Here is a 17,330-nt window from a genome sequence, read left to right on the forward strand (position 1 = left end):
TCAAGGCCCGCTCAGGGTCGCAAAATCAGCGTGCGCGTGCCCTTGACGCGTCCCAACGCATATATCCACTGCCTCCGCTGTCACTAACACGACAAAGATTACCCTCTGCTCACGCCTACGACTGATAGTGAGCATACATTCATGTCAGTTTGTGTTTTTTTGAAGGGGCTTACCACACTGTCTTGCGATCAGCTTCCGACAATGGATACTCGAACACGCGCCAGCTACAATACGGAAAGCCATCTCCGGACATCCTATGACGCCTGCTTTGACCTCGGAGAACATGTACCATTCAATCCCAACCCCGCTGTTACTCAGAGCTCTCCTGCTAGACCCGCACGCTTCTTCTACAACTATGCTAACACGTATCTCCCTGTCTTCTCTTCTCGCGATCCTCGTCTTGCGGACTATCGTTCTCTACCCATATCACAAGGGTATGCTCCAATTCGCCGCGATGTACACTTTGCTTTGCTTTCTCCTAGCAGGTCTCGTATCCTTCATGAGAATCCTTCTAGATCTTACTCAAGTCCGCTACGGAAGTCGGGTGAGGTTTCCTCGACACCAACTCAGGGCGTCCGCGTCAACGACGAGCTTGCGTCGTCCCCATCTCCTCTTACCAAGTATCTCTCACCTGCATACGATGGCATTTCCCCTCCCATGGCTGGATCTAGAACACCCTTTGAACGTCACTTTACTTCCTTTGCTTCGAACTTCGGGAATCCTTGGACCTCCCCTGTTGACTGTTCCCCCGTGGACCGTGGGTCAAGGGCAACAGTTTCATCAAGTCCTGGATGTCTCTCCACTACAGCGTCTCCCGAGTCTCCCAATCCTGCCGACTCTAGTGAACGTGTGTCTCTAATGAATCGATTTCTCAATGCTCGTTCAGCGACTCCTTCGCCTCAATCTTCTCAGACTCTGTTCTCTTCTCCTCTCACGGAAGTCTCCTCGCTTACTCAGCTATCCTCTCCGCACCATTCGGACAAGTTACCTTCCTCTAGCCGTCGATCTAGGGCTGCGCGCAAAAGCTATTTGGAGGAGGGTCACAGCGACGATAACTCTTCTGATTCTTCTTTCAAGCTTACTCCTCCGCACCATCAAAAACGCCGCCGCGATGATTCTGCTGATTCCCTAAAGTACTCTTCATCTCGACGTCAAGGGAAACGTCGCCGAGTCTCAGGCCCGGCGGACAAGAACCACACTCGAATGTCGCAACGTGGACGACCTTCAGCGACCAAAAGTTCTCATACTTGCTCTTCGCCCCCAGTCATCCAGCAACGCTCTTTTGGCTCGACTATACCTGTGAAACCCGAGTACTCACTCTTTTATAGACGTTTTCCTGTTAGCCCCTACTATAAATGCGAGGGAGACGAGTACGTGATTAAACACGTCTGCTACTGTCGTTCTTTATTTTTCCTCCAGTACCTTCGTCCTCAAGACTCGCCTGAAATCTTTCGGCGGTGCGACGTATAATCATCCTAAAGGAGTTCTTGACCTGTACACTCCGCGGTTTGTCAAAGGTATCGGAGCCTCCAAAGTCGGTTTATGTCCGATTTGCTGCGAGCCCCATCACCGAGGGGGCGACGGGCAGGATGTTTGGCTTTCAACCAAATTTTCTGCTTTCAAGTGGTCTGTCGTCGGTTCTGTGCCTATGAGTCAATGGCTGATCGTAAACCAGAGTATATGCGCCCTTCCTATTTGTAGTACTAAACTTCATGGAATCACTAAGCTACCACATGCAATACGCGCATGGTAGGACACACCTGGTATTCCTCGTTCAACACTAACAAATCTATCGTACAGGAATCTCGGCAACGTCTGCGCGACCATTCTCGCCTCCGACAGATTTTAGGACTGTCAAGAGGAGCGAGGCCAGCAAACGCGAAAAGACGTACATTGAGGAAGGTAAATGCCACAAGTGCAAAAAGTGGGTTCCTATTGAAGGCGTTAAAGATGTAGAGGTTAAGGTGAGCGCTCCCAGTTTTCTACCAAGTTCATTGTATACTCAATTTCAGATGCAGGTCAAAGAACTATTCTGGTAAGTGACCTGTTTATCTAGCCATTCTCTCGTTTTACAATTCCACTAGGTGGAAACATGCTGCAGCTTGCCATCAAGGGCAGCATATTGAGGGCGACGATGACTACTTAATCAAAGATGACATCTTCCATGGTCTAAAACACCTTGCTGAGTCGTAATCGTTCTTATTTTCAGATGTAACTAGTCTTGCTTCTTGGTCATTTCTATATCGGCATCGGATTTTGTCCTTTGCTGTGTAATCCTAGCTGTGTTTCTACTGTTTTTGGAGGGAGTCCTTGTGGGAATCTTGTTATGTACGTACACAGTAACAGTTCTGTCTCCGTCAGCTGCATCAGTTGAGGAACAGTTGATCCCACTAAGGTCACGTTGGGACTTGTATAATTATCGTCTACCGCCCAGAGACAGATCACGAGTTCATGTCAGCGATTGTCACGTCGCCCATACCCCTTGCGTTCCAGAATTATAATCTGAGTGAGTACTCTCGCAATAGGGAGGGAGCTTCGCCAATAGTTTTCACTGTAACATGCTTTTGAGACTCATGCCAAGGAGGGTGAGCACTACCACGTTCGCCACGAACGATTCTTGGAGAATAAAAGCAGATCGGTATTGCAGATGTTAAACCTGATCATTGGAGGGTATCCAGCAGGTACAAGTATAAAATACTGTTGTTCAAAGCAGCAAGACGAATACATCCCAGACTATTAAAATCCTTTCCCGACAAGCAAAAGGCCAGAAAACCGGAAGAAAGAAAAGACAAAGAGTATAATAACTATAAACATATCTTCAAACCACTTTCAGAAGTGTGTGCGAAAGTGCCCAATACAGCTTGGCGTTTAGTACGCGGCAATCATGTTGCGTGCAATGCGGGAGCCCACGACGGGCTCGGGAATGTAGTCACGCGTCCCGGAGAGCCAGAGACCTTCCGCGTCGCGGAGGAGCGAGTCGCCGCGTGCAGCGAGCGGGTTCATGTACTCGGGCATCTCCTCGATGTTCTCAAGCGCCTCCTCGAGCGAGCCATAGTACTCGCCGTCGAGCAAGTTGTCGCGCTTGGAGTTGCCGCCGAGGCACTGTAGAGACGGGAGATTAGCCCGATTTGATGGAGGGAGGGAGGGGGGGAAGGAACAGGTACGCACGACTTTGAGAGTGGGGAAATCGAAGGTGTGCTGGTAAATCGTGTAGGTCTTGGTGGATGTCTTCCAGTAGAGAATGCTGAGAGGAGGCAATCAGTGGTGAATATTCACATGCTGACAGCGCTAGAGGGTCGCACCTTCCCTTCAAGCCGGCATCGAAGAGGACACCGATGTAAGGGCCAATGCAGGCAGAAGCACCGCCAGTGCCAACAGTAGCCTGGAGGTTGAGACCAGCAGAGACATCTAGGTAAGGCAGCTTGATCAGCGTCTCCGACCGTGGACTTACATCAAATTAACACCTACCGGCTTCAACAAATGCCTGCGCGTTGATGAGCTTGCCGTTGAGCACGCTAACACCGAACTGGATAGCAGGGACGATGTGAACGGAAAGATCGCCGTTAAGTCCAAAGAGGAGGTCGACATTTTGAGACGTCTGCGGGCCGGGTTGGTTAAGAGTGTTAATAGGTTGCGGGTTCTTGTCAGAGCCCTGCTTGCCGAAGGCGAAGTTCGCAATGGGGAGGTTGACGTCGAAGGCAGTCTTGAATTCTCTGTCAAACATGCGTGATTATCAGATTTCCGGAAGGCAGCTATTCAACTATGAGCGACGTACCCGCTGAGGGTGAGAGAGCCGGCGAGATAGGCCTCGACATTGAGCGAGGGGCCCAGACTGTGTTAATGTCAGTAAGAGACTTATAAGCCGGACGGGATACTACGTACGTGATGATACCGGGAACGTAGAGACCAGGGAAACCGAAGTTGCCAAGCTGGAGCCGGTTCGTCTCGTATGAGGCCTTGGCACGACCAGTGATGGAGAGGTCAATGTGTGCCTGCGCGTTTGAATCTAAGAAGAGACAACAGGTGAGAGATATCCAGGTATGAGAGCAGTTAACTCACCAAAGTACAAGTAAGCAGAGTCAACAGCGGGAGGCACGACCGAGCCCTGGAGGTAGTAGCCGTACTTGGACTTGAGCGCTGTAGTCATGGTGTTGAGCTCACTCGTCAGAGTCTCATTTAGAGCATTACCACGTACCGGCATTCGCATTGACCTGGAAGTCAAAGTACCCCTCGATCTTGGCATTGGCCCCGACATCCTTCTCGTACAGCTTCGTCAGGTTGAAGTTGTTTGCCCAGCTAAACGTGTTTGAGCCGCCGTTCTGGATGGTGACCGTCGTGACCTTCTTGATCCAGTTGACGAAGCTGCTCCACCAACCCCGCTTATCAAGGGAGCTGCCCTCCCAGAGTCCGCGCTCCTCGAGCCACGCGCGCCGTTCTGGTGGCGAGTCGACGATGTTGTCCCAGAAATCGGGTATGTCGGAGGCATCAATGCGCATGTAGACCGGGCCATTGTCCTCGGGCTTTACATGACAGTTGTTCAATTTTGGTCTCAGAGAAGGACGTGGAGAGCACTTACAATGGCGTCGAAAGCATAGTCGAACTGCAGATGGTATAACTGCTCGCCAGCAGGAATGCCCTCCTTCACAAATTGCGACGCAAGCTCCTGATCGGAGTGAGGCTCAAGCTTGGCAATGCGAGCATATGGGCCAAGACCACAGCTCTTGGGCATCGAGACAATGGTGTGCTCAGTAGCGCCCTTGAAGACATGCGAGCAACCAGACTCGGTAGCGTTCATTTGCTTGGAGCAGTACGCAAGGACCTACAAATACAATAAGAACCGTAAGCCATCGCCCATGAAGATGACGAAAGAAAGCCTACATTCTGCGGCTTATCGCTGGTAGGGTGGCACCCAACGAGCACCCAGTTGGAGTTCTCCGCCATAGTAGAGACGGACGACTCCTTGGGCGAGTCGATGACGACTTCACCGAACGGCTGAGTGTTGGGATCGCTACCGCTGGGGCTTCCGTCAAACGAGGAGGAAGCAGAGCCACCAGCGCCCGTGGAGTCATCCGTCACACCAGTGACAGGTTGGTCCTCCTGAACATTGCAGTTCGTCGGGCCCTCGATGTCAGTGCCGGGAAAGAGGTAGTCGTACTGGATTATTTCGCCTATGCATTACCGTCAGCATACGTGATCAAAGAAACGAAACGATAAAAGGGTACCTTGACCACAGCTGACAGGATCACCCTGCTGAGCGACAGCGACTACCACATAGGCAGCGAGCGAGAGGAGGTTGGTGTTGAGGCGCATGGCAGATTGACTGGCTCTTGTGGGCTGAGGCCGCTGTCGATGCGCTGGTATCTCTCTGAAGAGGGATGCTGTCTGTTGGCCCAACCGCCCTGCCTTTATACCTCAGCAAGCATAGAAGAGTTGCCATCTCCTCATTTTCGCAATCCAAATGTTGAACCGAATTGGTCAATCATTCATGCCAAACAATTTGTCCCTCCAAGATCAGCCATCGCGATCCTCAAGAGAGTCACCCGAGAGTCCGAGGCCCTGGTCAACATGCTCAGAGCCGATGTTTTCGCTGGTTCGCGACTTTCTTTCCTTGGACGTTGGGCCAAAGGATGACTTCGAGGCCGCGGAACCGAAAAGACGCGCTAGAAGTTAGTCCGCTGTCGCCCAATGTCGAGAAGTGGCTTCATAGCATCATTCGTAGAGAACAAAGAAGTACGTCGGAATTAGTGGTGGATGGGCTTCGGAAGACAGGAGCACTTCAAGCCGACCGAAAACAAAGCGCAAGAGCTTGCGGACGATGAGCGGCATCCCGACATCCTGCTTTGTAGCAATAGCCTTAACATATGAAGCGCTAAACCAAAGTTGCTCAGCGGCGGGTCAGGCTTCAGTGCCATCAATTGCGATGCCAAGAGAGGGACCCGAAACTGGAGAAGAAATCAGTTATTCGTACCCGCGGAACATTTTAGGTGTCGTCGGTTTAGTGTGAAGGATCAAGAGTGAAGGCCCGGACTTCCTGTGTACGTCTAGCTTTAAGTCTGAAAAGTCATGGATGTATACCCACTGTCCAAGTGAGCGGTCGAGTTTGTTTCAGAGGCAGGCATAGTTGCGCAAGAAGCTGCTAGTGTGTGCAAGGCCTTCGTGGCGGTTGAAGGAAACTCAAGCTCAAGACGCGCCAAGGCGTTGGACGTCTGATCGGAGAGTTATTTGGTTCCGTCTTAAAAGCGCTCACTGAGCACGAATATATCCTGGGACGCCCATAGCGAGTAAGTGGTACTCGCTATTCGGCCGAAGCTATCTTCGTTTTCCCCTAGGTTCAACAGATAAGTTACATATGTTTCTACATCCCCTAGGACGCCGTTGCTACACCTTAGGAAATTCTGAAAGCTAATTGGTGGTAAAGTCAAATGACTTGATAACCGATTTACACGCACTATAGAACCTGACAGCCTTTGCTCGAGCAACTCCGATCAGGATATCGAACGAGAAACTAACACAAGCTCTCGAAACGGCAGCTCGGCATAGCTAGGTGCAGGGCTACGGTCTTCCCCGCATCCTATCGACTTCCCTGCTGCTGTCGAGAATCTTTAGCATGAGAAGTCCATCATGATCGAGAGCCAGCCAGCCTCGTCCGCAAACGGTTATATGATTTGTAAGTTCAGCGTTCTCGCTAGTCGTTTGTAGGTGAATCAGGTGAATCAAAGTGACGACCCCACCGAGCGACGGTTCACCCTGATTTCATGCCGTCAGCGCAACACAATCTGCGGTTCGCGCATTCGGCTTAGCCTGTTTTTGTTTTCGATGTTCCATTCAAAGCCATCACAATCGCGATTATTTCAGCTGCTTACTCGGCCGCATTGGCATGTTGGATTGATGCAGTAGAAAGAATGATTACGAAAACCTGCTCTGAAGACCAAGGGCCTCGCATGGAGAAGTTGCTTCCAGCGTTCGGATCCATGAGGGCAATATTCGATGTGCGCGTAACGACAGCGTTGTCCTCTTTCCATATATTCCACATACTGCCAAGAGAACATCGAATAGGGGTGTAAATCCTTTCGCGTGTAGGTGACTCTATTCGCTGTCTAATATCAAAACCAGAAATGTCAGAGTGAAGGCATACTCCGTGTCTCCTTGCCTTCGTTTTTTGCGTGCTCTCGTAGCTTCGCGAGTATCCGGGAGTCTGCCCACTTAGCCGGAGGCTCCCTCCCGTACGTAGCCCAGTAATATATGTCCCAATCAGGCTCGTCGAGCAGCTATGATAGTTCAGTCAGCACGCTCATACAAACCACAGGGAGGGGACAATGCATCATCGGGGGCGGTAAGGGGACGCAGAGAAGGAAAAGTAGACAAGCAAAACAGACCTTGTCATACTCCCGCATGTCCTCAGCCGACATCTCTTTCAAATAATCCCTCGCGAACGTGCTCAGCAGCAAATCGCTCTCGAGCGTCCCCCGCTTCCGGCTCTGATACACCAAGCGTGCGCGCATCTTCTCTGTCCCCTCTCCATCACGCATCAGCGGCGGGAACGGCACTAGGTCTATGGTGTCCGGGTCAGGTTCTTTAGTGGCCGTTGCAGCGATATGCTGGGGTGTATGCGGGAGCGGCCAGGGGTCCTGACGCGCGACACGACATGCCGAAAAAGCCCTGAGTTGGGGGCGGACTGTGCGCGAGATGGTACGTGGTAGAGAGAGCATGTTTAAATGTTCAAAGCGTTGCAGGAGGCGGTCGGGAGAAAGAGGGGTAATTCCGATTTTCTCGAGTCTACCGTCATACGCGTTCCGGAATCCGCGGCCGCGCGTCAGTATACGGTATTAGTCCCTGTGTTTCAACTGCCATGCATTCGTCGATCTAGCGTGTCCTAGACGATATAGTATTCGTCAATCTTCACTCCCCCCTCAGTCTGTGCTTCGTACTCGAGCGGGGCCCAAAACTGGCACAAAGTTCTCGCTTGGTGTCTCCTTAGCGGCCCTTCTCTTGGCTGTATACATGCCGAAGATGGGTAAGGCAGACGCCAATGCCAACGCGTCCTACTCTCAGGTCCACAAGAGGTTCATCGAGAGTGGAGAATGGGATCGGTATGCCGCTATTCAAGGCTGACCCGGTATAGCTACTAATGTCCCGACCTCAACAACCAGCATTATGACTGTGATGTCGTCAAAGCTTAACGACAGCGGATGGATTGACGAACTACATGACCAGGCCAAAGGTCTGCACCAAGTTGCATACCATCTGACCGAATATTAATACTGCCGAAACAGAGCGTGCACGAACACTTGAGCAGCCTTCCTTCCAGACAATTCTTGAAGAACTTGGACCCCAGGGCCTTAGTGAGTGTTTCTGGTGATAACCCATATGGGCTCTAACGGAGTGTAAACAAGACTCCGTACCGCTGGCAGTCAAGCGCGACATTATGAACTTGATCCGTCAATATGTCGAGAAGCAGGTCGACAAGTGAACATATCCTCCACTTTTTACCTCGATACCCCTTCTATGTCTTGTATCCTTCGCAAAGCTGTCCCCGTATCTTTGCTTGTAACACAAGTCTCATTACCACTGAACGCGAAATGCAGTGTCACACTCACGCCGTAGCGCAGTGTAATATGTATTATGCCAGCATTATAATGGATGCGCGTACTGAGTAAACCATCTATAGCTATGACTTGGGGGAGCTCTGTGTCTCTTGAGGTGTTGATGGCTTGGGAACGCTCTCCGCCTTCGGCGCCTCCACCTGTGTCTCCGTCTGCGCAGCCCTGTCCGCAATCATCTCCTGCTGCACAATTTGGTCCGCCAGTGCCTGCACCTTCGCACTCGGCCGAATCTGCGCACTCGCCGCGGCGTCCATAAGCTTTCCAACGCCCACCGGCATGCGCTCCCAGCGCGTAATCCGCATACCCACACCTGGCATGGCATGGTGCTGGATATACCTCACCCAGCGGTCGACAACCTCAGGGTCCGCGTCCCACATCTTGATCGCGCGCTTGTGCACGCGCCGCTCAAAGTTCTCCTGGGACTTCTTGTAAATGAACGGACTCGTGGGGACGGTCCAGAGCGAGCGCTGCGTAGGTAAGCTCGCTGGGCGCGAGCATGGGATGCCGAGCGCGGAGGCGGCATGTCCCGCGAAGTGGAGGAAGAGCTCGAGCAGACGAGGTTGGTGCCCGCGCACGTGCAGTGTCGCGACGGGTACACCGTCGGTCTTGGGATGCTGGTAGGGAGGATAGAGGCTGCGTCCGTGGATGACTGCTTCCGAGTATTCGCGCTCGGTCTGAATGCTGACAGGAGGTTCGGAGGGCGTCACACTAGACGAGCTAGCACCTGTAGCGGCACTGTGAATATGAATGACATGTCAGACGTGTATCCCTCCATTTTGAGGAAGAATATGCTTACGGTATCTGGGTGCTGTTCCATCGTATCCGACGTGCAACATTCCGCACCGTGCCGCGAGCCCGCAGGAGAGAGGAGAGCATTGGGAACTTGGACGCGAGGAGAAGTCAGAGGAACATTTTGGTGCGGGTCCAATTTGCGTGTCACGGGCGAGCATCCGGCAAATGCCGAACAGGGCACTTGCGCGAGCGTTCAACCGCCTTCCTCGACGTCGAACCCCGTTCACCACCAAACACCAGTACTCATACCATGGCCAACTACGACAACGACCCCTTCTATCTCAGGTATGTTTTATTCAGCCTGCTCACTCATGCGCCTGCTCACGGCTCTCCAGATTCTAGTGCGCGAAGTTTCTTCACCTTGCAATTTATATAACCCTCAACCTCCCGTATAGCACCGGCCACTCGGGCAAGCATGGCCACGAATTTCTCGAGTTTGAGTACTCGCATGGCCGTCTTCGCTACGCGAACAACTCGAACTACCGGAATGACAGCTTGATCCGCAAAGAAAGTGTGTCGCGTCTGTCGTTCACAGCATACATTCTCTGCTGACTCTAGCTCCAATCAATGTAGTGTGGATTGGCCCTCTCGTTATCAAGGAGCTCAAGCGCATCGTTGAGTCGAGCGAGATCATCAAGTACGCGTGTCATCCTTTTGGTTTCATCGGCGCTTATTGACGGTGCTTTAGGGAAGACGACACCAACTGGCCTAAGAAGAACATTGTCGGCAAGCAAGAGCTTGAAATCCGCATTGGTAATGATCACATAGCGTTTGAGGTGGGTTCCGCCGTTTGGGTCTTCAGAGGTTGGGTCTCTTATATTGACGCCGCCCTAGACTGCCAAAATCGGTTCTCTGGTCGATATTCAGGACAGCGAGGATCCCGAGGGCCTGCGTGTCTTCTACTATCTTGTCCAGGACCTGAGAGTACGTCGCCTGAATTATTAGGCTTCAGTATTGCTGATATACCGCATGTGCATAGTGCTTCATCTTTTCGCTCATCTCTCTTCACTTCAAGATCAAGCCCATATAACGAATACGGCGTCCCGCACCAAAAGAAGAAGCTGCTAATTTTGCCCTTATGCTTGTGTAGTAGCACTACCTGTGTCGATAGATCTGTTCGCAAGATAGCGCCCTTTGGACGATTTTGAGGTGAGTAGGGGTCGTTTAGTTCTCATTACTTCATTCGTTTGTTCATCGCTGACGTCGATGTAGACTTCTGTCATGCTTTGAGACCATGAGAAACCAAAACGTCTTCTTAACTACTAACTCCGTGAAGAAAACCCGATGCGTTATTTATAGTGGTATGTCATTAGAACCCCTCGGGGACACCCTCAATCTCACGGAGTTGTTCAGCTTCTGAGTATGGTGGCGAGCGCACCCTCCTTTGACTATTATACATGTGCTCGTGCTTTCAATATCCAACAAGAGGACATGTTTGCAGAGCTCGAGGCTGTTACAACTATCTGTGACTTCCGAGACAAAATGAGATACCGGCGGTTAGTTGTGCCTGTCACTATCTGAGGAGGAGCCCACTCCCAGGTCATTCATTCTTTGCGAGTCACTGAACTTTCCTAGATGGGCCGATGGTCCCAATGTGGCAGAGTCACTCCGTTCCAGAGTTCACTTCATTCTCTTTCATCGCGGCTTCTGAGCCAATGTCAGATGGTTTGCGGCCTTCGTGGTGCATGCCTCAATCTACGGGCCGCTCGAATTCGAGTGAACTCTATGTTTCCCCTGCACTCTTGTTCAGTTCGTCAAATAGCAGGCACGGTGGGTCGGGCTAGGTTTTCAGCCAAGCTGTGTGGAAATAGCCCACTGTAAGTATTGCTACATGTGTTTATGTGAATAAATAACGCTTTTCGACCGGTCATCACTGCCCGGGTATATAGCGTTTAACGCTAAGCCCAACTAAAAAGCAAAAGTCCTGAGATCAACGAATAAGGATAGCAGTCATCTGGTTCTAACCGGAGATGAGCCTGTGATGATCATGCAAACGCAAGGGGAGACTTACCGCTACATTGCAAACACGAACGACCTGCTGGAGTGACGGTCCTCTAAGATCTGCACGCACGACTTGACGGCGTCGAGCCATCCATCCAGTTCTGAAATGAACGGATCCGAAGGTTGGGTATGAAGCGAGCAAAGCCCCTGCACGTAGCGAAGGTGCGCCTTCATTCTGACCACGCGGTCACGAATATGGTAGAGGTTGTGGCCTTGGTCCGCCTCGCTGTGCATGGTGTCCATCATGGGCTAGTGCAGGCTGCACGGCCGCGACAGGGGCCGGATGTAAAGTGTGAGGCAAGGCGTCTGGCGAGGAATGAGGACCGTCCACCGTTCGTTCGCGAGCTGATATACGTTCCACAAGGACCCATATGCAGCCTGTATGTGTGAAACCATGACGTTCTGACTGCACACAAACTCCATTCCCCGTCCTCCCAACGACCAGAAACGGAATGCCCGAGGAGCGGATTGAGCATATCAGACTGGCAGTCTCACCACACCGGATGCGTGCCGGAGAGGAACCCAAAGGGGCACCTTGCGACGCGCTAAAGACGCGTCCAGAGTCCCCCGTGACACCTTAGCGAGACCTGGCGGTGACCCCCAAAATGACCCTGGCCGGTTATATCCGCATTACGTAATGTGAGCACGAAACATGAACCAGTCCCCACAGACCCACAAAAGCAAGCGCCTCTTGGCCTACTTTCCCTTTCTTCCTCGCTTCGGTCGCCTCGCCTCGCTCCGGGACATAACGCCCCACTGCGTCCCGCTCGCGTCACGGACGATTCCTCAAGACCCCCAAGACTCACGAACAGCACGAACCAACACGTCCCTAACGTTTCTCTACTTGAATCGCGATGGAGTACACATTCGGAGGAAAGTATAGGCTCGAGGAGGAGATAGCTATGGGTGGTTGCGGTCAGTCCCCTCTCTATTTTTTCTCTCCTTCTCCCCTCGTCTCGCGTTCCTTCTCTGAACCTCTTCCCTCTCGCGAATTAGGGAGCGTCTTCCTTGGCGTACATACCATAGCAGGGAAGGAGGTGGCCATAAAGATCGAGCCCGCGCTGTCGTCTCGAAACTCGCCTCTGAAGCAGGAATCGCGGATTTACAAGACGTTGATGGGAGGACCTGGTGTGCCATGGATCATGTGGTCGGGGAAGCAAGGGGATTACAACGTTATGGTGATCGATCTTCTCGGACCCTCGCTTGAAGACCTCTTCAAGATGTGCAACCGCCACTTTTCTATCAAGACCGTTCTCCTCCTCGCAGACCAGCTTGTGAGTACACTTCGCCATATACCTGTGGCTATGGCTCCTTCGTTATGCATCCGGAGGATATCAATATCCTCGACATTTGTTTCCGTTCCGTGACCCGCCCAGTTAGCTGTCGGGGCGGAGTCGCACGACGCCATGCTGTGCCTTCTTTTCTCACGATAAACCTTGTCACCCATCACTCACCTGCTGGCTTGTCGCCCTCAACAGATCTCGCGTCTGGAGTTCATCCACTCCCGCGACTTCGTCCACCGCGATGTCAAGCCCGCCAATTTCGTCATGGGCACAGACAAGTCAGAGACACTTGTCAACGTTATCGATTTTGGTCTTGCAAAGAAGTTCCGTGACCCTAAGACGACCGCACATATTCCCTACAAGCAGGACGACCACCATGGGGTAGGCACCTCACTGTTTGCCTCCCTCAATGCACACCACGGCATTGGTAAGCTGCATTATGCTTCCCTCATGTTGATGCCCCATAGATTGACCAAACACCTCGTGTGTACCCCAGAGTGCTCGCGCAGAGATGACCTCGAGTCCCTTGCATACATGCTTATCTACTTCCTCCGTGGCACGCTTCCGTGGCGCAAAATTAAGGGCTCCACTGTAGCAGAGACATGGGATCGCATCCGTGACAAGAAGATGGAGACCGTTTCCGTCCTCACTGTTGGTCTTCCTGTCGAGTTCGAGATCTTCTACAAGTATGCTCGCGACCTGGACTTCGAGGACCTTCCTGACTATGACGGTCTTCGCGAGCTTTTCCGTGGCCTAGCAAGAAAGCTCAAGATTGAGTACGACGACGTGTACGATTGGACGCTTGTTCAAAAGAAGCCCTCACGGCGGTACTGCGAGGCCTGCGCTCGCAGAGCGTTGGGATCGTAGTCACGCGGCGCCGGTGGTGTTAGTGTAGGACCAGAACTTTGTTTTGATCTCTGTAAGTAGTTTTCTGGTGCCTCACCCATCATTCGTGCTTACTGAACGTTTTTGGGTACATAGGCCTACCACTAGGACATGCAAGGGCCTCATGAACTGCATGCCGAAATGTTGCCGAGCGCCACGCGACTTTTCTTCCGTTTTCAATCCGGCGTGTCATTTCGCGTCATCATTTTATTCTTGATGTCGCTCAGCTCTTCTTGTCTACGCTTGCCTACGAGCGTATAACCTAGGAGGGATCGTCAGGCCCTAGGGGCCGGCTATTCGACCCCATGGAACATGCAGTGCGTTGATTGTCATGTCCTGCCATCCGCTCCGCAAAACCTATCGGGCGTCTTCATTATGGATAGCTGATCACCTCGCCTCTTCATTCATTAATCTCTTGCCCCTCTTCTCTGTAATTCACCGCCGAAGTTCTGGACACATACTGCCCAGGCGAGATTCAAGACCCATCTCGCTGATCTCTTGCCCCCATTGCCTCGTCACCTCCTCGTTTTCCTCCGATCACATATGCCTCATGCCCTGACCAAATGACTGATGATTATTGTTATGTTGTCGTATTATTGTCTGCATGTCAATAATTTATGTACATATATGCCCGTGTTATGCCACCTCCATATTGTCTCTTGTTGTTGTGCAATTAATTGTACTGCTTGATCCCTGAGTGAGACCAACCTAATCTAGCGGTACTAAACGGCAAGTCTCAGGACGTTATGTTTGCGTGTAAGTCGCGTGTGTCGAAGCACGCGTAGGTACGCGTGCGTGAACGCCAATTACATAATCCTGGCCTCCTTTCCCGTTTCCCCATCTCTGAGACCGTAGACCCAAAACCTCGTCTCCGGGGAAAATGTCTATGTCATACCAGGTGAACGAGCGCGTGTTGTGCTACCATGGGCCGCTCATCTATGAGGCCAAGATTCTCAAGACGGAAGAATGGGACGAGACGAATACGCTAACAGGCTTCAGTGGCCCCCACTTCTTTGTGCACTACAAGGGCTGGAAACAGACGTGCGTCTCTCACCCTTTTAATCACCCTCTATCCCACTCTTCCGTGACATAATCTCTGGTATGTGTACTGAAGTACGCGATTCGAACTCGCAGATGGGATGAATGGGTGCCAATGGACCGGCTCATGAAGTTCAATGACTCCAACGTCCAGTTGCAAAAGGCGCTCATGGCACAGGCATCTGCGGCGGCCTCTGGCTCTGGCACGGGAACGAAGAACAAGAGTGTGCACACGGGACACAAAGATGGCGTGTCGGGGCGGGGAGGACGAAAGGACGGTGGACGCGGCACTAAGCGCGCGAGAGACGACGTGAGTCCTGTTCACCCTACGTGCCACGGTCCACCGTTTCGCTAACCCTAGAACGCACGTATGCGATATGATGTTGACAGGATGACTCGCACAAAAAGCCAGAGATGAAACTCACTGTACCCGAGATACTCAAGGTCGTGCTCGTCGATGATTGGGAAGCTATCACGAAAAACAGCCAGGTGCGCACAGCACATGCTCGTCGCATTGACCATTCATTGATTGTGCCCATTCTATATTCAATGTATACAGCTTGTAACGCTTCCTAGAACTCCAAACGTCGTCGAGGTGCTACAGCTGTTTAAAGAATATGTCGCCGCGCAGGGCAAAAACACCCCGTTCGTGTCTGACCTGTCTCATCGTTCCCTTCACCCTTGCCTTCTTTCCCTATCCACTCTCATGGCTTCACCCCTTCACTCTTCCTCTGCACATCTGTCACAGATCTCGAGCCTAACCGCCCTTCGCAGCCTCCGCGAACCTGACCTTGTCCTTCCAACCATCTGCTCCGGGCTTCAAGTTTACTTCGACCGCTCTTTGGGCGCTAACCTGCTGTACCGATTTGAACGGCCGCAGTACGCAGAAATCCGAAAGAAGTATGTCACAGGACCCAAGGTTACCGTCGGCCAGGAGAAGGACATGAGCGCAATATACGGCGCAGAGCATCTTCTTCGCATGCTGGGTGCGTTTTACTCAGGCTTTTCTTCCCTAGCTAGGGAAGGTGTCTATCCTGAAATGCTGTGCATCACTGACATGCATTCCGCCTTTCATTCCCGTAGTCGCTATGCCACAGATGGTCGCCAACTCGACCATGGACGGCGAGTCGGTAGGGCTCGTGCGAGATTATGTCAATGAGCTGCTGAAGTACGCCTTATACTCATCCCTTTCGACTTGGGCGACTGAAATTGATAAAATACCAGCTTTATGGCAAGCGCTCGCGAAAAACTCTTCCTCACCGAGTACCAGAGCTCGAGTCTGCAGTATCAGAATATTTCGCGCGCATAGCACTATATATGCGCTAACCGCATACGTTTGCATGGTTCTATGTTGCTGTTATCTTATGCTTTTGTATAATCAACCAGATTCATATTCGGACAACGTGATCCTGCGTTACACCATCCTGCGCTCTCAGTGGTAATGACCAATGATGAGCTTGAGAACCACCGGGCTGCGCCGAAAGCATTACGACGAACATGAACCTAGCAAGCCCTATTCACGTACAACTTCTCGCCTATCAAATTATCTGCCATATCCAATTATCTACCAATAACCAGACCACCCGCTACAGCGAAGCTTACAATAATCGGACAGCCTGCTGCCCACAGATCCTAGCGTTTATGAAAGAAACCCCACTAGTTCCGGAACCTGGCCATCTCCTCCGACCTTTATACGATGTTAGCAGGGGCAACGCGTTCATCAAGCTGCTGAGCATCCATTACATTTGGGGTAAGGTGTATTAACCTATTGCTCATCGCCAGTTCTCGTGCCAATGTATCGGTGAGATCAGTTCTTCTATCTATATTATAGTCCCTCGCCATCACGTTCTATGTCAATCACGTTCATCACAACTAGAGTAAGCATCGTTTTGAGCCCTGTGCTCACTGTCTTTACTTCGCTCTTTCGGCTCCATTGCAAGGAGGAATGCAAAAAACAGCCTTCTGGTGAGTATTTTACTAGATGGAGAGAGGATGGACTCGTAACCTCATAGGATTTGATGTACTGCTGACAATGACAGTGTCGAGGTTCTGTCTCACCATCCAATGTTTCATCGTACAGCCGTAATCAACGATCAACAACAGCTTCCCTGCGCTATAGAATGGGCCGGAAGGGTTGGAAAAGTAAACGATGCATTGTTTTTTTTGCTCATGAAAATTCCATGATCTGCCACCAGCTTTTGATTGGGACCAGACTTCTAATCCGCTGCTCGCAACAAAAACTAGACATGCATCTCGCAGGCACTTAACATTCGAATGCGAGCACGTAGTACTCACTTTGGTGTAGTACTTCCCATTTCACTTTTTGTTTTGTCGCCTACTTGATTGTTTACTCATGGTAATAATCCAACATGCTTTTCAAACAGCAGCATTGAACAACGACATCAGCCACTAGCACCTCTTCGTCCTCTCAGACACTCTCAATATCGAAGGCTTCAAGTCAGCCATCAGAACCCACGTCAAAGGCAGCGCTTGCAGGAGGCACTGGAGATGCAGTCGACGGCGTTGCCCTCATCGCCGCACTCGCTCTCTTATTTCGACTTTTACCTCAAAGAAAGACGCAAAAGACAGCCGCTGGATAACGGTGTTATTCTTGACCTATCCCTTATCAGCAAATTCTAACAGTATTTCAGAACTGACTGCGCGACCTTACCAACAAATTGCTTCGGAGTCGCAGCCACAGCCTGAGATAAATGAGGGCCTCAACCGC

The 17,330-nt window shown here is 51.5% G+C and overlaps 9 protein-coding genes across 9 annotated transcripts; 5 read left to right on the plus strand and 4 right to left on the minus strand.

Moving 5' to 3' along the window:
• Positions 1-201: 201 nt before the first annotated feature.
• CONPUDRAFT_75615 (uncharacterized protein) lies at positions 202-2,193 on the plus strand (the record flags this gene model as incomplete). The annotated part of the gene is made up of 8 exons (XM_007773700.1): positions 202-434; positions 516-847; positions 887-1,370; positions 1,420-1,676; positions 1,702-1,749; positions 1,801-1,964; positions 2,019-2,035; positions 2,085-2,193. 8 exons carry the CDS (start codon positions 202-204, stop codon positions 2,191-2,193), a joined length of 1,644 nt encoding a protein of 547 aa, XP_007771890.1.
• Positions 2,194-2,868: 675 nt separating this feature from the next.
• CONPUDRAFT_145980 (uncharacterized protein) lies at positions 2,869-5,514 on the minus strand (the record flags this gene model as incomplete). Its single annotated transcript, XM_007773963.1, has 11 exons — positions 5,223-5,514; positions 4,879-5,168; positions 4,577-4,819; positions 4,196-4,520; positions 4,060-4,137; positions 3,883-4,006; positions 3,776-3,832; positions 3,469-3,713; positions 3,303-3,408; positions 3,169-3,244; positions 2,869-3,102 (listed from the first exon to the last, which is right to left on the minus strand). Exons 1-11 carry the CDS (start codon positions 5,308-5,310, stop codon positions 2,869-2,871), a joined length of 1,866 nt encoding a protein of 621 aa, XP_007772153.1. The 5' UTR covers positions 5,311-5,514.
• Positions 5,515-6,992: 1,478 nt separating this feature from the next.
• Positions 6,993-7,730, minus strand: CONPUDRAFT_109089 (DUF339-domain-containing protein). Its single transcript, XM_007773964.1, has 2 exons — positions 7,377-7,730; positions 6,993-7,268 (listed from the first exon to the last, which is right to left on the minus strand). Exons 1-2 carry the CDS (start codon positions 7,707-7,709, stop codon positions 7,119-7,121), a joined length of 483 nt encoding a protein of 160 aa, XP_007772154.1. The 5' UTR covers positions 7,710-7,730; the 3' UTR covers positions 6,993-7,118.
• A 280-nt stretch (positions 7,731-8,010) lies between these two features.
• Positions 8,011-8,470, plus strand: CONPUDRAFT_62163 (uncharacterized protein; the record flags this gene model as incomplete). The annotated part of the gene is made up of 4 exons (XM_007773627.1): positions 8,011-8,090; positions 8,151-8,221; positions 8,274-8,342; positions 8,394-8,470. The coding sequence occupies 4 exons, from the start codon at positions 8,011-8,013 to the stop codon at positions 8,468-8,470; spliced, it is 297 nt and encodes a 98-aa protein (XP_007771817.1).
• A 198-nt stretch (positions 8,471-8,668) lies between these two features.
• CONPUDRAFT_92181 (ribosomal protein S10) lies at positions 8,669-9,479 on the minus strand (the record flags this gene model as incomplete). Its single annotated transcript, XM_007773965.1, has 2 exons — positions 8,669-9,338; positions 9,400-9,479. The coding sequence occupies 2 exons, from the start codon at positions 9,477-9,479 to the stop codon at positions 8,669-8,671; spliced, it is 750 nt and encodes a 249-aa protein (XP_007772155.1).
• Positions 9,480-9,616: 137 nt separating this feature from the next.
• Positions 9,617-11,129, plus strand: CONPUDRAFT_128805 (mago nashi). The gene is made up of 9 exons (XM_007773966.1): positions 9,617-9,680; positions 9,731-9,736; positions 9,791-9,906; positions 9,969-10,032; positions 10,084-10,171; positions 10,230-10,319; positions 10,375-10,544; positions 10,608-10,696; positions 10,749-11,129. Exons 1-7 carry the CDS (start codon positions 9,646-9,648, stop codon positions 10,423-10,425), a joined length of 450 nt encoding a protein of 149 aa, XP_007772156.1. The 5' UTR covers positions 9,617-9,645; the 3' UTR covers positions 10,426-10,544; positions 10,608-10,696; positions 10,749-11,129.
• Positions 11,130-11,191: 62 nt separating this feature from the next.
• Positions 11,192-11,744, minus strand: CONPUDRAFT_139003 (uncharacterized protein). The gene is made up of 2 exons (XM_007773967.1): positions 11,407-11,744; positions 11,192-11,355 (listed from the first exon to the last, which is right to left on the minus strand). The coding sequence occupies exon 1, from the start codon at positions 11,640-11,642 to the stop codon at positions 11,409-11,411; it is 234 nt and encodes a 77-aa protein (XP_007772157.1). The 5' UTR covers positions 11,643-11,744; the 3' UTR covers positions 11,192-11,355; positions 11,407-11,408.
• Positions 11,745-12,250: 506 nt separating this feature from the next.
• Positions 12,251-13,546, plus strand: CONPUDRAFT_75619 (kinase-like protein; the record flags this gene model as incomplete). Its single annotated transcript, XM_007773701.1, has 4 exons — positions 12,251-12,311; positions 12,393-12,670; positions 12,875-13,106; positions 13,176-13,546. 4 exons carry the CDS (start codon positions 12,251-12,253, stop codon positions 13,544-13,546), a joined length of 942 nt encoding a protein of 313 aa, XP_007771891.1.
• Positions 13,547-14,394: 848 nt separating this feature from the next.
• CONPUDRAFT_109102 (MRG-domain-containing protein) lies at positions 14,395-16,120 on the plus strand. Its single transcript, XM_007773968.1, has 7 exons — positions 14,395-14,605; positions 14,699-14,912; positions 14,993-15,091; positions 15,162-15,247; positions 15,377-15,588; positions 15,686-15,770; positions 15,827-16,120. The coding sequence occupies exons 1-7, from the start codon at positions 14,445-14,447 to the stop codon at positions 15,909-15,911; spliced, it is 942 nt and encodes a 313-aa protein (XP_007772158.1). The 5' UTR covers positions 14,395-14,444; the 3' UTR covers positions 15,912-16,120.
• The last annotated feature ends 1,210 nt before the right edge of the window (positions 16,121-17,330 follow it).

Source organism: Coniophora puteana (genome assembly GCF_000271625.1).
Source record: "Coniophora puteana RWD-64-598 SS2 unplaced genomic scaffold CONPUscaffold_11, whole genome shotgun sequence".
Lineage (NCBI taxonomy): Eukaryota > Fungi > Basidiomycota > Agaricomycetes > Boletales > Coniophoraceae > Coniophora > Coniophora puteana.

Coding starts and splice junctions, on each gene's coding strand:
- CONPUDRAFT_109089 (XM_007773964.1), bottom strand. CDS start 7,709: ATGCTCTCTCTACCACGTACCATCTCGCGCACAGTCCGCCCCCAACTC. Junction 7,269..7,376: donor ACATGCGGGAGTATGACAAG/GTCTGTTTTGCT, acceptor GAACTATCATAG/CTGCTCGACGAGCCTGATTG.
- CONPUDRAFT_128805 (XM_007773966.1), top strand. CDS start 9,646: ATGGCCAACTACGACAACGACCCCTTCTATCTCAG. Junction 9,907..9,968: donor CAGCTTGATCCGCAAAGAAA/GTGTGTCGCGTC, acceptor CAATCAATGTAG/TGTGGATTGGCCCTCTCGTT. Junction 10,320..10,374: donor ATCTTGTCCAGGACCTGAGA/GTACGTCGCCTG, acceptor GCATGTGCATAG/TGCTTCATCTTTTCGCTCAT.
- CONPUDRAFT_139003 (XM_007773967.1), bottom strand. CDS start 11,642: ATGATGGACACCATGCACAGCGAGGCGGACCAAGGCCACAACCTCTAC.
- CONPUDRAFT_109102 (XM_007773968.1), top strand. CDS start 14,445: ATGTCTATGTCATACCAGGTGAACGAGCGCGTGTTGTGCTACCATGGG. Junction 15,092..15,161: donor CTATCACGAAAAACAGCCAG/GTGCGCACAGCA, acceptor CAATGTATACAG/CTTGTAACGCTTCCTAGAAC. Junction 15,589..15,685: donor GCATCTTCTTCGCATGCTGG/GTGCGTTTTACT, acceptor TCATTCCCGTAG/TCGCTATGCCACAGATGGTC.